General features: G+C 34.2%; 1 protein-coding gene across 1 annotated transcript; it reads left to right on the forward strand.

The window, feature by feature from the left end:
- The first annotated feature begins 2403 nt into the window (after positions 1-2403).
- RNaseX25 (Ribonuclease X25) lies at positions 2404-16966 on the forward strand. Its single transcript, XM_085960246.1, has 3 exons — positions 2404-2602; positions 5371-5645; positions 14469-16966. Exons 1-3 carry the CDS (start codon positions 2547-2549, stop codon positions 14963-14965), a joined length of 828 nt encoding a protein of 275 aa, XP_085816372.1. The 5' UTR covers positions 2404-2546; the 3' UTR covers positions 14966-16966.
- The last annotated feature ends 268 nt before the right edge of the window (positions 16967-17234 follow it).

A 17234-nucleotide genomic window follows, 5' to 3' on the forward strand; every position in this document is an offset into this window, starting at 1 on the left:
ATTATTTCTATTATTTTTAAAGTCACAAGCTACAATGCATGTAATAATAATTGTAATACAATAGGAACGTCCCAAATAAATAAACTCTGCAGAAGGCTATTCAATATTTTCTGCCCAAACCATCAATGGCCCAAACACATTTTTGTAGAAAAAATCATTCATTATTCATTGTGAAAATTGGGGTTTACGACTTATCATAAATATTTTTTTAACACAAGTCAAGTTGTTGAGATGATAATAATTATTGAATCACAGAACAGATGTTGCCACTGTATTGTCCACCGGAAAGAATTCCTAATGTTTTAGCAGATTTACACGAAGTACCTACTACGTAATTAAGCCTTCATTATTTTTATAAATATCCACAAAATTATCAAATTGTGCGTGTGGCCAGAATTATCTTAAATCAGTTTGGATACCAGCGACAATAGTATATGTAATAATATAATTATGTAAAAAAGGCGAATTTGTATCCCACAGGAAAGTACTTATTAAAAACGATAATTGTAAGGGTCATTATCCACTTAGTGTTACGAAGAAAAAGCGAATTTAACATAATAGACTTTTTAAAATATTATATTATAAAGCCTATTATAAGGAAAGTATTCATCCACAGGTAATTAATAAATAAATGTCAAAGGTTAAAAATTCTCCTCCTGTAATAGTATTTTGGTTAATTCGCCATTTTTACAATACACCGACGATATAAAGGTATTCGTATCGCCTGCTGAGAATTTTAACTAACTTTTAAGAGAAAAAATTGTTATTAAAAAATATGTTCAACACAAAGTTAAAATTAAAACACAAAACTTACCAGAAGCAACAAAATTCACTTACAAAAAAGTATACTCATCATGACCTATGGCAAATAAATGAATGAATGTAGTAGTTATATCACAAGATTTATTGTACTATAGTCGCAATTCAACAATAATGTTAATTACAAAACAAATGTAAACATCGTAAAAAGAGGGGTTTACGACACGTCATAAGCTTTTTTTAACAAAAGTTAATTGTTGAGATGAATACCATCTGTTGCCACTTAAATGGTTATTGGAGTGAATTCCTAATGTAATGTAATGTGGTTTTAGCAGATTTACACGAATTACCTACTACTTTATTATACCTTCATTATTTTTATAAATAACCACTCAATATCATTTTTTAAATGATCAAATTGTGTAGGTATGTGGCCAGCGTTACGTTACCTGCGACAAAATATTTTTCAATAGTTTCGGTTAACACGTTTCGCCTGATGACATTTTTGACCAACTTTTAGAACAATTTTTTATTAAAAAATCAAGTTAAACACACAGTTAAAATTAAAACACAAAACTTACTAGAATGTAGCAAAAAAACACCAAACTAATAATATAAACAATTTTGTTTAGAAACGTATTTATATCTTAAATAATACAAAATATTTTAAAAGGCAACTAATAGGAATATTATAGCGGATTGCACGAGTCAAAATTATCAAACTTTTTTGTACTAATTTAACCATCGAAAACACAATTCATTCACCCGAAAATAAATGGCAAAGTAATAATTTTTGTCACTCCGAATAAAATAATATAATAAATTAGTAGGTAAGTAAATTAACAATGCGTAAGTCAAAGGCAAGATTGTATTGAGATTTGAAATGTTTCATCCTTTAGAAATTATTAAACAATGTATACTTTATTTTAAGAGTTTTCAAATAGTGTCAGCAAGGCACATTTTTTTGGGTAATAAAGTAATTTACGCTTGCAGCTGGTTGTTTCTTGTTATTTAGACAATGCATTTAGGCATGGACATATCGACACAAAATAAGAAGGTTGAAAGAAATTTAGGGATGTCATAATTTTTATTTTTAACCCTTGCACGCCCGGCATAACATAACTTCGTTAATTTTTAATTTTGAGAAAAACTTTAAAAGATACATTCATATATAATTATCTCAATCTAACGAACCGCAACGCAATTTTAAATGAATCCACGAGCCGGAACGGTATATTTTGGAATTCCACGAACCACAACGGCGCTCCGGTGCGTTCCTGTCCATTCCGAGCGCTGGGTATTTGAATTTTATCTAATGCACATAATCGTACATAAATAATTAAATTATTGCGTACTCATAATTACCTACTCTTGATAAAAGTAAATCAAAATGTTATATAAATATGATCAAAATAATATAGGTAGGTAGGTAACAACTTTATCTAGAAAAAGAATTTTCTTACATAGGTAGGTACTTTGAAAAGTAACTAGGTAACCTACCTATAAAATTTTTCCGAAAGCTTTTTGCGATATAGTAATAATTAGCGGCAATTCTGTGAACCATAACATTGTAACTAGGTAGGTACCTGCATTATCGACAAGCACTTTCTTATTAGTGTCAATAATATTCGCTAGGTGATCGAAAAGTAGGTACCTATGCAATACGGAAAATAAAAACAACGCCAGCTGACATTATTGCTGATAATGGTGACACAAACATTCTAAAAAGATTAAAGTTTAATATAAATATTCATTTTTGTTGGAAAGCGGTGGTCATAAGTTTTGATATGTTCGCCATCAAAGGAACTCTTTGTATTATTTTTGCTCTGACGGTCTTCATAAGGTTAGTACATACCTTCGAACATTCCGAATATTATTACTACTTTTATTAGTTTTAAAAGGAAGGTCAGCGTGCGTAACCATAATATTTATACACAACTAGACCAATAAATAATGTCTTATTCCTAATATTAAAACCATTGTTTATAATCAATCAGGTTCAGTGTGAAAAATGTCACACGTCATGTTAGATAAGTTCAACCATTAAAAATGTCAAGAGACACCACTTTATCTTGAATGATGCTCAATAAAACAAATATTATCTCCGTAATGGTTTTAGGCGATTATATACATTCGAAAATTAGCTGTAGGTAATTCACGACATAAATACTTTAGATAGATTTTTATTTTGTCGTAAAATCAGTGTATTTTTTGCGTTTACGTTTTTAAATGTAACCTGCCATTGCAGAAGATCGAAATATGTGCCACTATAAAAATTTTACCTACATAATGAAATTTTAAAATTCGAATCAATTATTTGTGTTATATGAAAATCAATTTGAATTACAGTTCATTCATTTTATAAAGATGTAAAACCCTAAAGTGATACGAGAGGAAGGTATGCATCCCATTTTGACAGTTGTATTTTTGACATCTTGAATGAGCTATCAGATCCGGCGAAATTAATTTTATTTATACATTTTCACTATTTTGACCATGGCTCATCGAAATAAAAAGAGAAAGTAGATTTTTGTTTCTTTTACACTTCCACAGATTTAATTCTCTCTATAGTTGCCACTCCGCAATTATAAATCAGAGGTTAACAAATTGTGGACACAGGATATTATAGCCCTATACTAGAAACATTCGTTAAACTTGTTAGACTTCGATGGACGGGCTATGTATAAAAAATGGACTGTACCCAACTGCCGATAGTAATCCTGGATAGCAAGTCGATCGGTCGCTGATGAAGGTTGAGATGAAGGAAGCCCTTGGAGAAGGCTAGGACTCGGACCTGATAATGGACACCGGATATTTAAACATTCTAATAATTCTATGCACGGTCATAAACATAAATTCGTTTGCTACAGCGGTTGTTTTCTATCAGCGATAACAAAAATCCAAGGCAGCATGCTGCTCTTCCCTTATCGAAGACATTTTATGATTCCCTCCTGTCTGGCCCGTGACGCTTTGGTGCCCCGGGCAAACAATATTTTGGAACCCTCCCCCCTCCCATGGGCTATTGTATATTAAGAGCTATGAAGAATGCAAAGATTTGCTGAATTTCCAATGTGCTGCCACATTGTGATATAAGAACAGCGGTCTGGCCTGTGTAAGAGTTATTTGATCGATAATTAATCCTTATCTATGAAATAATTTAATGTAAAATGTGTCTATGTTCTATGTTCTACCTACATCCAGTGACATGTAAATTAATAATTTTCATATATTTTCTAAAAAACATAAATTACAGGCAGCCCTCGACTTTCGAACTTTCTACTTTTGCACAATTCGCTATTTTGTACATTTCTTAAAATTTAGATTTTTGTTGATAATGCAAAAACTGCCCATCCATGCAGTCGCGCCTCTCTCCTCTGTTCCCCGTCACCTTCTCAAGTATGTAAAAGGATGGTATTCAACTAAAAAGTTTATAAAGAAAACACCCGATTGCTAATACGCCTCGTTAACTTCGTTATACCTATTGATAAATAAATATTTTAAAGTACACTTTGTGATGTTTTTTTTATATCCCTCTCTCTACTTTCAAACATTCAACGATCGAACACATTTTCAGGAACCAATTACGTATGAAAGTCGAGGGCCCCCTGTACCTACTTTAATGTATTCCAAAATTTGTGACCTCTTTAATTCTCCAGGCAGTCACATGGCTCGTCTTACCCACAAGTTGGGACGTCAAGAAAGTATTGATACTTTTTCACCTATACATAATATACCAGTATTGAATTTTTAGATACTTTTTCTTTCAATATGATAGTCACACCTGTCATAAGCCTGCCCTGACCTGATGACCGATGGCTTTATTCCCTTTATTACTGAATTTTCTGAAGAAATGTCCAGTAAAACAATCAAAATAATATACGTATCAAAATAAAAATGCTTTGTTTCATTATATTTGTAGCAGATTGGGTATATTCATAATAAATAACAATTAACATTATTGCATCAAATGAATTGCTTGCAAAGTCTAAATGATATGGTTAATTTATTGCAGAGATATTTTTAAAAAAAAAAATGTGCCAATTCACAGATTAGTCATTCCACCTTACTAGTTATTGTGGTGACCCCTGCTGCAGATTGTATAATTTATTAATTATTTGTTTTTCAACAATGCTTGTTTTTATTAATTGTTTTAGGTGATAAAATTATTTTGATTAATTTTTATTGGGCTAGGAACGTAATATAGTTAACAATGGCATTATTATACATGGTCCGTGTCCATGACCTGAGATACCGGATTGGATATTGAAATTAGCTGAAAATGCCTGAAGCCACGATGTTTTTAAACGTAACCCATCATCCCTATTAATGATATCATGGTTCTTGTGACTTTCGATAGCCTCCTTTACTGAGCGTGAAAAATTTCCTTTATTACACCCAATATCTTGGTCTCAAAGTAAAATTTGTGGCCTGTGTCTATCGAGTGTTATGAAATCGCTGACATTGCTTGTTTATATGCCCTGTCATGTTCACTCATAGGCTTTTTTAAAACAGCATTCGTATTCATACACACAACAGTAACAATTTTGGGTTCATTTATATTGTAAATGTTCATTAGTCATTTGAGTGGCTTAATCCCAACCTCATTTTCAGTGCTGAAAAAGACCACACTCATCCACACGACTGGGACATCCTCATCTTCACGCAGCACTGGCCGGCGACAGTATGCTTTGAATGGAAGGGCAAGGAGCCGTCGAACACGTGTGCGTTCCCCTCTCAGCGAGACGCGTGGACGGTGCACGGGATATGGCCGACCAAACTGGGGACCATTGGGCCGGGCTTCTGCAACAAGTCCATGAAGTTTGACATCAGCCAAATCGAGCCCATAGAACAGCAATTGGAGCAGTACTGGATCAATATTGAGAAAGGTACTATTATTGTTTCCAGAATACTTCATATATTATTACTCATACCCGGATAACTACGCATTTGGACTGATTGATGTAATGAGTGTGTGCGGGATGCAGACATGACAGAATTGAAACTTTTGGTTTTGCTCCCCATTTTACTGCACATGCACTATAAACCATCCCATGTTTATTAATCGTCACTGTTCTGGCAGAAGACACTAATTCGAAAAAATGACATATTGAGTTAGTTATACCAAAATGTTCCTTATTTCAAACTTTACCGTCTGGAAACCTTCTTAATAAATAAACAGTCTTTATTTTAAAGTCATTCTTTTTACGATTACTTAATAAACTCGCATGATAGACCATTATTTCAAACATTTTAACAACTTCAAAGTCAAATTACTCAAAACTAGTATTCTCCAGTTAGTGTGTTCTGCCAGAACAGAGACGATTTCTACCTAGCTTCTCCGCAGACAAACGAAGTTACTCATCAATTATGACATATTTGTATAGCTACATACCTAGTTAAGATGTACTAAATTTAAGTGTCAATAGACGATTTCTATTTGGTATTGTTAAAATTTTCACGGGAGTCAAGCAATTTATGCGGTTGGCCGGTTGACTCGAAATCAAAGCAATCCGCCTTGTCAACTACTAGTGTATACTAAGTGTTCTCAAAAATTTTCATGTTTATCACGGCCACAATAGTGCATTTGGCAACGTGATTGGCTATCAACCGAAAGGTTGGTGATTCGAGACTGATCGTGGCTTACCATAGTCATTACATGTTTTTCCTATTGTTGAATCGGCTATTACCGTTTTTCATTATACATCAGTCGGATTCGCAACTCATGGCGTCAAAACTTGCAGACACTGCAAGCAGACTCATCCATCGCGGGCACAGTAGTTTCACGAAAACATAACTTCTTCTACAACCCTTACCATTATATCATGGCTGTGGATATCTTAACGGTGATCTACCAAACCATAGATTTCTCCGCTGTTTCATATTGATATCTAATCCCCGATCCCAGTTTCCATCCTTTAGGGTCCTTTTGAACGTCAGTTCTGTTGTCTGTTCAGTCGAGGTTTTCGTTTTGGTCCGTTCAGTCAATTTTTCAGTTGCCAGGTCAGTTCGGAATCGGCTAAATTCACTAAAAATGAATATTATTTATATAATTACTTTCTAAACATATTGGTTGGTGTAATACAGTACTATATTTAACCGGATGGCTGCCAATGACGTCTTAAGATGCAAACTTTTCCGCGAATGGAACGCCGCTCATACAAAAATGACGTATTTGGACGTCCCGCTTTAAACGGGAAATGTGGGGTAAATGGGGTGTAAATCAATTATTTTAAGCCAATGACATTATTAATGGACAACGCACTCAATACAGTAGATAGCAAGTAAATTCGCGCATAGCGATATTCGCACGTGTATAAGTAGACGTCACGTAATTTCCATTATGCGATATCACGCATCGAAAATTTATAGCAATATCACCTTTATTGTAATGGCGTTAGAACAGTGTTTCCAGTGTCAATGTTCATTTGAGCGAACCTGTTCAAACCGAACCATTCGGCAGACCCGACAACAAGTATTGGGAATTTATAGCAATATCACCTTTATTGTAATGGCGTTAGAACAGATTATGCCATTCGGCAGACCCGACAAAAAAGTGAGTGTCATTATTTTTTCCAGATGATTCGTCCATATTAATGTCATTGTTTTAAACATACAACGACATATATTGGGAATGTCGTCACATACTCAGAATTGAAACAGAATTTGGTTTTACTACTTGAAACGTAAATTTATTTAATTTTTTTATTTTTGCAATAACATTCGCGGCGTGCAAGGTACCGACCGCCATCCATACACCTACCGGCAGTAAAAAGGCTGTAATAAGAAATTATAATATTTCAATCCAAATTAGAAAAGTAGTATTAAAAATATGGCAACATACTAATTTACACGTCAATTTTATTGGCAACTCTAAAAACGGATACGATAACTGATAGAAAATCCATCCTGTCTCGTCTCCGTTTAAGTTTCAGTCTGCCGCTTCAGTTTTGCATTTACACGTCAGTTTAACGGACAGCTTGACAGAAACGGAGACTGGTTTGATAGCAAAACTGATCGTTTAAAAGCACTTTTACACAAATCGAATCCATGACATGCCGGTTGTAGAATATATCTGTGTATGGCGTGAATATGTTGATAAGTCTAAAAGCATAAATTTTCAGGGCAGCTATTTGTACATTTGGCTCTCTGTAGTAAATCAGATTATATGTTTTTGGATGTTTTTAAATTTCAGTATAATTTAAAAACATTCCTGAATTGATGTTTTTAGACTCCATATACGGATATATGAGCACGTTCCAAATGGTGTATTATTTTTAATCATGTTTGTTTTTCTGATGATAACAGCTGCTCAATTAATAAACACCCAATCATTTTACACAATAATGTTTTTCAAATTTGTCATATTTTTCATTATTCCATGTAGTATGACTAATTATTGTAATGTGTAAACACATTACTTTACTCATTATTATAGTAGTTTTAAATTGTTTTATTTATGATTCATTTGTTGCATATTATTTTTAACTTACTTTTGCAGTTCTTAAAATGTTAGCCTGAGATGCATAATAGTATGTTGAGTTATGTTCAATCGAAATAACGTCAAAATGGCATGCATAGATCAAAATACGATGACAGCTGCGAAATTAACGAGATAGTGAGGCAATGTCACAACCGCAGTTAGAATTGTTTTAATTTTTTAATTGATTCTATGAAGAATGGTAAAAGTATGCAAATGGCACAATATAAATAATTGAATAATTATAAATTAATAGGTAAATTAAAGTAAATTACCATGTTCGATCCCAAGCGGAGCATATGAGCCTCTAGAGTGAATGTTATACTAACAGATTTTTGTGTTAACGAGAAATGGATGTTAGCCACTTGCTCAACCTTAATAGGTTATACACTTAATAGGTTACACACTAATGGTCCATACACTGGGTCCAAACACAGATTGAAACAACAACATATGAATTTATAATATAATTGCGGATTGAGAATTATCCATGCCTGAGGCTTTATATAAAAATAAAAGAACTCTCTTCTCGTTGGAACTTAAACATATGCACATTTAAATCATTATCTATGTGTGCAAATTTAAATTCTAAATTAAATAATATTATAATAATTTAAACACAGTCGAGCTTGGTTATTACGAGGAAGATGGGACCGATTGAATTTGTTCGTTATAAGCATTACTTGTTATATCGTTATATAACATTTTTCGCGCCACATTCTATTTAAGCATAGAACATAAAAAATCTGAAAACCATCGTAAAAATCCCCGAAACAAGCATAACTACAAAAGTAGTTGTTTATTGTAATGCTGAGCCGCCAGCGCTGGTAGGTACCTACTGACTTCACAACGCTTGGATTTTTTACATGCAATTTCAACCATATGCGTGGATACTTTTTCAATGTTGTCGGCCAAAATACCAATTAGGTACTTAGACACTTAACTAGTGTTATAAACGTAATCTGATCCCGGTGGCATCGGTCTAGTTAACCTGCCCGGTCGGATTTTATTGCTTAGGGTCGAAAATGTTGTTTTTGAACGATCGACACATTAACAGTTTTGCTCGGTATACTCGAGAAGTAGCTCGTTATAAAAGTGAATAAATGTATGGAGAAAATCATAAACTAAAATGTCAACGAATGTTTCCTCATTACATTCGAGATCTCGCTATTTCCGTGATCGTAATAACCAAGTTCGACTGTATAAATAATAATATTAAATATAATTATAGTAGCCATAATTCACGAACGTCTATTTATTTTAGAATTTCATTTGATTGCGTGGCGCCCAGTTGTCCCGGCACCGAATCGTCCTAGACCCGTCAGAATCAAATAAACTCACTCAAAGTTTATTTAATTTTTGATTAAAAATCGATAGATGTCAGATTTTCATACGTCACTATTTTCTCAATGACATTTCCTGCGAGGTTTGCTATTAACATGTGTACAATGTTTACTGTAACGCTATCAGGCAATCAGCTGAAACGGTTAAATAGTTTGCAGTGATTCGTGACATTCTATGCATTTTGGCCTTAGTCGATAAAAATTTATCGCTTTGTAAATATGTTGTCACTGTTGTTTAATAATACATGACGAAAATAGTATGTATTTCTACGACTGCACACAAGAGTGCTGCCACCCTCCAATCTGACCCCCATTGCCCTATCATTTGTTGTTCATGCTATTATTGACTGATTACCTTATATATTAACATTCATTATAGATTTTGCATTTGCAATACTGAAATATTTCATAATGATAATTAATTGCTTAGCAAACATTATGTTGAAAGATTGTCACATTATTTTGGTATGATAATCATTTTATTCTAGCTTAAAATCAATAATTACCTACTAGGATATTTGAGATTCTGAGGATTGAACGAGTAAAAGAGACGTATAATTAAAAAAATCGGTGTGTGTACTTATGTACGCGCGTTAGAAGTTATACTTCTTTGGCGTAACAAAACAAAATAAGCCGTTACCTGAGTCTATTAATATTACAATGGATTAGGTAGATGAAAACGTACACGATTCATCTGTGTCTCATATAGCCCATGATAATTGTAATTTAATTATTGTATTGGACCAAAACTCATCTTTGCCATACAACGGTTATAATCGATTCAGAATTCATGATGAATCAATAAAAAATCAAATTTTAACCTTTTCCACTCGAAATTTTTTTTATAGGTACATACCACCCACTCGAGACTTTTTCCCGCACAAAGCATAATTTCAATATGAAACATTTAATTGGTGAAAAAAATGTAAAAAATTTTTTTTTTTTATTCTGTAAAATAAATTTATAATGAATATACTGTACTTATTTTTAGTTTATTTATAATTCTTGATTGTGTGGTATTTCACAAAGCAATCTCCAATATGTAATCCTGGCTTATCACAGAATCGTAATGAAATAGCGGTATGTAGAGAACTGGCTATAAAGTGTAAATCGTCCATTATGACTGTAAATATGATACAAATGAATTGCCTTCAAATACACTTGTAATATAAGCGGCTGTCTCGTAAATTTCCTAAATTAGTTTCGGGCTCATAACAACTCATTCCCAGTGCGGTACACATTATCAAAAGATTTCTCAAAAAATAATAAATCGATACGTAATAATTTTCATTTGACTCATTAGAGTATTTCACATTATATAGGTTCCGAATCGGCATAATATACTAGTAAGTATTGTCATCAAAAACAGTATTCAAATATAAAACTGTAAACTATACGAGACGCCCCTGCGCAAGCGAGAACCAATAAAAAATATAAACACACTTCAAAATCATGCGTGACAAACACTTCACTCTAGTCTGGGAACGTTCAATAAATAAAATTTATGTGACAAAAAAACATTGCTTGCAAGCGACGACCTACGAATAAAAAAAGAGAAGATTCCGATAAAAATACTATGTTGAAATTAGGCACGCAGTATTCTTTTGCCGACTTCTTTCTCAGATAAATGTAATAACCTATTATTATTCATTCTAACTTGATTGAAATCGCATTATAAAAATTTCTGAAAATATTACAAAAAATTACTTTATAGGCGATGCCGCCGCTACGGCGGCACTCGAGTAATACGGGAAACTTCTAATGCCGCCGATATGGCGGCACTCGAGTGTTAAGGGTTAATATATTTATTGAATTATTTACCGACTCAACATTCACAAAATTTATTTATATATTGATATATAATTTTACTCATAAATAATACTTACATAAATACAGCCTCAAATCTTGATACGCATGCTCTTTACTTGGTTGTATTGAACGTCTAACTAAATGACACTATGCGCATGCGCATGTACCCTTGAGACCGAAATGAATATAATCATAATAATAAATTATGTGTTACATCGGCGCGCGCAACTTCGTCACACGCCAAAAATACACTCTGATCTGTTTTCCCAAACGAATTAGGAGCAGTTTTCACATTACCACATACGAATTCATGCGTGAAATTGGATTTAAACATATAATTTCTTTGTGCAGATGTAGACTTACTATAATTATGAAACTCTAAGTATAGGGCAGAAAAACAAATTGAACCACCAAAAATTATTTTATTATTAGAAGTATAAACAAGAGAAGAATGCAGGTCTGCTGCAGCAAAAATTTATTTTATTTATTCATTGTACCTGTCGTACTTCTCGCAGGAGTGATCTTTCATGCGCAGGATGTTTGAAGTAGAGGCTGTGATTGAGAAATTTCATCTCGAGAATTCCTGAGAAATAATCAGAAAATGCCAATATTGAATCTCAAGAAATTTATTTCGCAAAATTTGGAGAACTCTCATTTTTCGAGAATCCATGAGAATCTGGAGAAATTGTCACTAGGCTAAGTTGCCGACCGCAACCGGAATTTAAAAAAAAAACAGCGGTATTCATTCGGTTCATGCATCTCTTATGGATCGCAGATCTTATGGAAGTAAGAAGGCGTTATAAGAACAGATATGATACTAAATACAAAGAACTACACAGAGAGCTGAGAAAGAAAATACGCCTAGCAAAAGCCGAATGGTTCACCAAAGAATGTACAGAAATAGAAATGTATGACAAGAACTTTGACATGTTTCACTCACATAAAAAAGTTAAAGAAATGGCAGGTATTTGCCGTTATACAGGTACCAACAGTCTAAATGACGGCGACGGCAACATCATCCTTGATATCAACGAGAAGTTAAGCAGGTGGAAACAATACGTAGAAGAACTCTTCAACGATGAACGACCCACTGATCACGGGGTGAAAGAAGTTGCTGCAACTGGACCTCCCATACTGAAAAGAAAAGTTGAAAGAGCCATTGACAACGCCAAAACCAGAAAGGCTACAGGCCCTGATGAAATTCCAGCAGAAATCCTAAAGCTTTTGAGAGAAAATGGAATACAGCTCATGGTCAAACTCTTTAATTCTATCTACGACCAGGGAGTCATACCATTCGATTGGCTGAAGTCCACATTTATTGCAATACCTAAAAGAACCAATGCCAAAGAATGTAGTGAACACCGAATGATCAGCTTAATGAGTCATGTATTGAAAATATTCCTGCGCGTACTTCATAACCGAATGTATAAAAAACTGGAACAACATATAAGCTCAACACAATTTGGCTTTCGCAATGGCCTGGGGACCAGAGAAGCTCTTTTTAGTATCCAAATTCTCATACAACGATGCCGCGACATTAACACGAACGTTTTCTTATGTTTCATTGACTTCGAAAAAGCATTCGATAGAGTTCAACACTCAAAAATGATTAATGTGTTGAAATCCACAGGAATTGACGATAAAGACCTACGGCTTGTTGCAAACCTTTACTGGCAACAGAAAGCCACCATTAAAGTCAGCACCAAAATGACAGAAAGCATCGAAATTCAAAGAGGAGTGAGACAAGGCTGCATACTATCCCCAATGATCTTCAACTAATATTCTGAAAAGATTTTTGACGAAGCACTGCTGGGATCAAAAGAAGGGATCAAAGTAAATGGAGTCCTTGTCAATAACTTGCGGTATGCAGATGACACAGTGCTCATCGCAGACAGTCGAGAAGGCTTATAAACTCTCATTAACAAGGTAACGGAGGCCTGTGATAAATACGGTCTCAATCTGAACATTAAAAAGACAAAATACATGAGTGTCGTGCCATATAGATGACAGAACGTGCACAGTGAATGGAGTCCCATTAGAGAGAACACATTCCATTGTATACTTGGGTTGCACTCTGGATGATGACTGGAACCATAACACGGAATTGAGATGCCGAATCGAGAAAGCCAGGGTGGCGTTTACTCGTCTAAAAAAAGTATTATGTAGCCATGATATACACCTGGGAATCAGAACTAGAATGGTGAGATGCTACGTCTTCTCGGTCCTCTTATATGGAGTAGAGGCTTGGACGCTCACAGAAACGATTCTCAAAAAACTTGAAGCTTTTGAAATGTGGGTGTATAGGCGCATGCTTCGTATCAGCTGGAAGGACAAAGTTACAAATGTCGAGGTGATGTCACGGATGAAAAAGACCAAAGAAATAGTCAAACTAATAAAAACCAGGAAACTGGCATACTTTGGCCACATCATGCGGCATCCCGAGAAGTATCGCCTTCTACATCTCATCATTCAAGGGAAGATCTCCGGTAAGCGAGGCCCTGGTAGAAGAAGAACGTCCTGGCTCAAAAACCTCAGGGACTGGTTTGAGCTTAGCACTCCATCCCTATTCAGAGCAGCGACGGACAGGGGCCAAATGGCCAAATTCATTGCCGACGTCTGATAACGGATATGGCACACAAAGAAGATACGACCTAGCTACGACAGTTTTTCAATACTCTTCTCAGTCCATGTCCGCTTCTTAATTGGGGTATATGGGTAACATGCGGTGCTTCCAAGAATCCCTGTCCCTTGCCAGTTTTCTTGCGTCTTCCCAGGACATGCCAGAATCCTGTAGCTCTGCCTTATACATTCTGAATAATATGTTGCAGTCTTTGAGAACGCAACGGTATTGCGATAGTGTCGTTGAAGCCGATGACAGTGTCACAATACCTTTGTTAATAAAATTTTACGATTCCTGAGATATAAACTGTTTAAGAGGCATGTTGGGTTATTTAAATGCTTAGTTATCAGAATTTTGAAAAATATATTATTAAAAAAATAATTAATTATGGTTATCTTATTGTAATGATCTTCCACTAAGGATTGAGAGTAAACAAAATTTAATTGGTTTTTTGTTATAGAAACTCCTTTGGATTCATTATGGGAGCACGAGTGGTCCAAGCACGGGACCTGCGCTTCAGTCCTGCCTACCCTGGACGGCGAAATGAAGTACTTTGCACAAGGGCTGCGCTGGCTGCAGCTCTACTCTATGTCGGACATTCTCGCCAAGGCCGGCATCACGCCCAGCAACGACACTCACTTCCCCCAGGACATCTACGACTCCATCAAGCAGAAGATCGGCAAGAATCCCTCAATGCACTGCCACACCGATGAAAAAACGGGAAAATCTTACATGTTCGAAATAAGAATCTGCTTCGATAAACAGCTGGATTTGGTGGACTGCGATGGGATTAAGGTGGCGGAGCATCTGGGCAATGACAAGCTTCTTCATTGCAATCTCACGCAGCCTGTTTATTACACAAGCATCGTGCCACAGGTCGCCGAGACTAGCTGCTGGGAATGGCCCCTCGTCGAGATGTACAAGATGATCATGTGGTTGCATTGGTTCACCTTGTAAATTGATATTGCCATTTGATTCTCCACCTCTCGATGTGTGGCGACTTATCAAAGGCTTTACATCTGTTCTGCATTGCTTCTTATTCAAGTTGTAAATAATTTATTTATTTTGCACGACTTCCTAAAGAAAACTGTAAAAATTGTTAATATTCTTCTTTCTGTATTATATCCTGTCCAGAAGTTAACTACCGCCGGTTATATTTCATGTTTGAAGGTTATGAACCAGGCCAAGATCCGTTTCGTGATGTTTTTGCTTAATTTAGACAGATATTGAGGTTGATTTTATTCACGAACACTTGAAACCTCTTTAGTAATTCGTTAAAAATCTGTAAAAATCTATGGAGAATTTTACTGTACAGAAATACTACATTTGTTTATTTAATTAATCCGAGGGTTCTACATAATATATTGATATCTCTGTAGAGTCTGTGCTTTATAACTTTGCACTTTTTACTATACTAATAGGCCTCTTTGCCTGATTACCTCGCATAAAATTAGATCAAATGATACACACTTGTATTAATATAATATGTAGTAAGTACCTAATAAGAAATTAAATAGATAATATATTTAAAAAATATATTATTAGAATATATTACATCATTTTCATCTCAGAGCCAGAGTGCAAAGTTATGAAGTGGCAACTCTGCTTTTTAATCTTTCTTATTAAGATTCTGTTAATAAATCGTCTTTTAAGCATGTACAATGGCATTACGGAATAGGTCCAATTCTTACATACAACACGGAAACGGTCCATTATTAAGCTGCATTCGCACCAAACCAGCAGTTAAATTCTTGAAATGAGAAACATGCCGTCTTCTTAGCCTCTATGATTCTATAAGTGATTTTTTTTTTAGATTAAACACTTATTCTTTTACATTTAAAATTTTGTTTGAGTTACTATCGATTGGTGACAATATGACGAATAGTTATTAGACATTTTAGAACTATTGCAAGTCGCATTAAACAAATTGTTATAAAGGTATAACTATATTTAAAGTTTAAGAAGCATCAGAATGATGTATCAAAATTACCACATAAATATTAAACATAATGGTTACATTAAGCCTCAATTTTCCGGATTTTATTATGTACGTCAGTTTCATGAATTCTCTGAAAAAATGTTTATTCAGAAACAGCGCTTTTGGTTTCCAGATATGGTTACATGTAAATTGTGCATAAAACATTTCACCGTGGCACAATTCGCCGTGAGCTTTCTTATCGGAAATAGATGACTGTATACTAATTTTATTAGATTCAATATGAACATTAATTCAATTTTCATAGCTGATTTTGGCAAAATTCATGAATTCAAGAAAACCTAACAAATAATCCAGTATATCAACTATTTTCAAAATTTGTTTGCTGCTGGCTTCCTGTAAAGTGTAAACCGACAAGAACCGTGTTTTATTTAGACATGAATTTTATATTAGTACTATACGACCCAAAGAGGTTGGACGGTCTTTAATATACGGCCATATATTTCCGATACAACATTTCACGGTGAAGTGCGATACGACGAACTGCATACGTACAAGTTTCCGGACACGTCCAGATATAGCATGCTAAAGTAGCATTTGGCCTGCGATGTAAAACGGTCCTTGATTATTTCCCAACAGATATAATAAAAGTACTCAACTTTGTACAAAAATATTTTTTATTTTTACAAATTATCTGGAATACCTTTATCGTCAATTAGTCTGAGATAATTGAGGTTCTACTTTACATAATAGTATCCTGCTGCATATTACTAATAGAGAATTATTCTCTCGGCATAATAAATTTTACAATGCAGAATTAACGGAAGTGACCTGGAACAATATTGTCAAAAACTGCACAACGTTAAAAATTAATTATTAAAACACTATGTGTATTGCGCAAACGGAAAAAATATATTATTTCATTTTACAATGTAGTAATATTTTTTTTTAGAAAATATTCTAGTGCGATCGTTTGTCGATAAAAATATTTCGATCTATCTGTAAGCAAAATGCAATGTCTTAAAAATGAATTTTGAGAATTACACTGAATAATATGTACACTATGTATTTTTTGCATAGATTTTTAAATGAATTAGTCAAATTTACAAGTTTATAGGTATTAATATAAAATTTTCCAGTTTTAATAATTGTCATACAATAATAGAGAAGGCCTCTTCAAGCCTCTTTTATAATTATATAAGAATACCACGCTTTTTAGTTTGTTTTTTACAAAATTTTATGTGACATTAAATTATTCATCTAGTTCTAGTTGTTGATTCGTGGCATTTT

The sequence above is a fragment of the Rhyacophila brunnea genome, unplaced genomic scaffold (genome assembly GCF_057557595.1).
Source record: "Rhyacophila brunnea isolate RB1 unplaced genomic scaffold, BYU_Rbru_1.0 scaffold_11, whole genome shotgun sequence".
NCBI classification, from domain to species: domain Eukaryota; kingdom Metazoa; phylum Arthropoda; class Insecta; order Trichoptera; family Rhyacophilidae; genus Rhyacophila; species Rhyacophila brunnea.

Coding starts and splice junctions, on each gene's coding strand:
- RNaseX25 (XM_085960246.1), top strand. CDS start 2,547: ATGTTCGCCATCAAAGGAACTCTTTGTATTATTTTTGCTCTGACGGTC. Junction 2,603..5,370: donor GCTCTGACGGTCTTCATAAG/GTTAGTACATAC, acceptor CCTCATTTTCAG/TGCTGAAAAAGACCACACTC. Junction 5,646..14,468: donor CTGGATCAATATTGAGAAAG/GTACTATTATTG, acceptor TTTTTGTTATAG/AAACTCCTTTGGATTCATTA.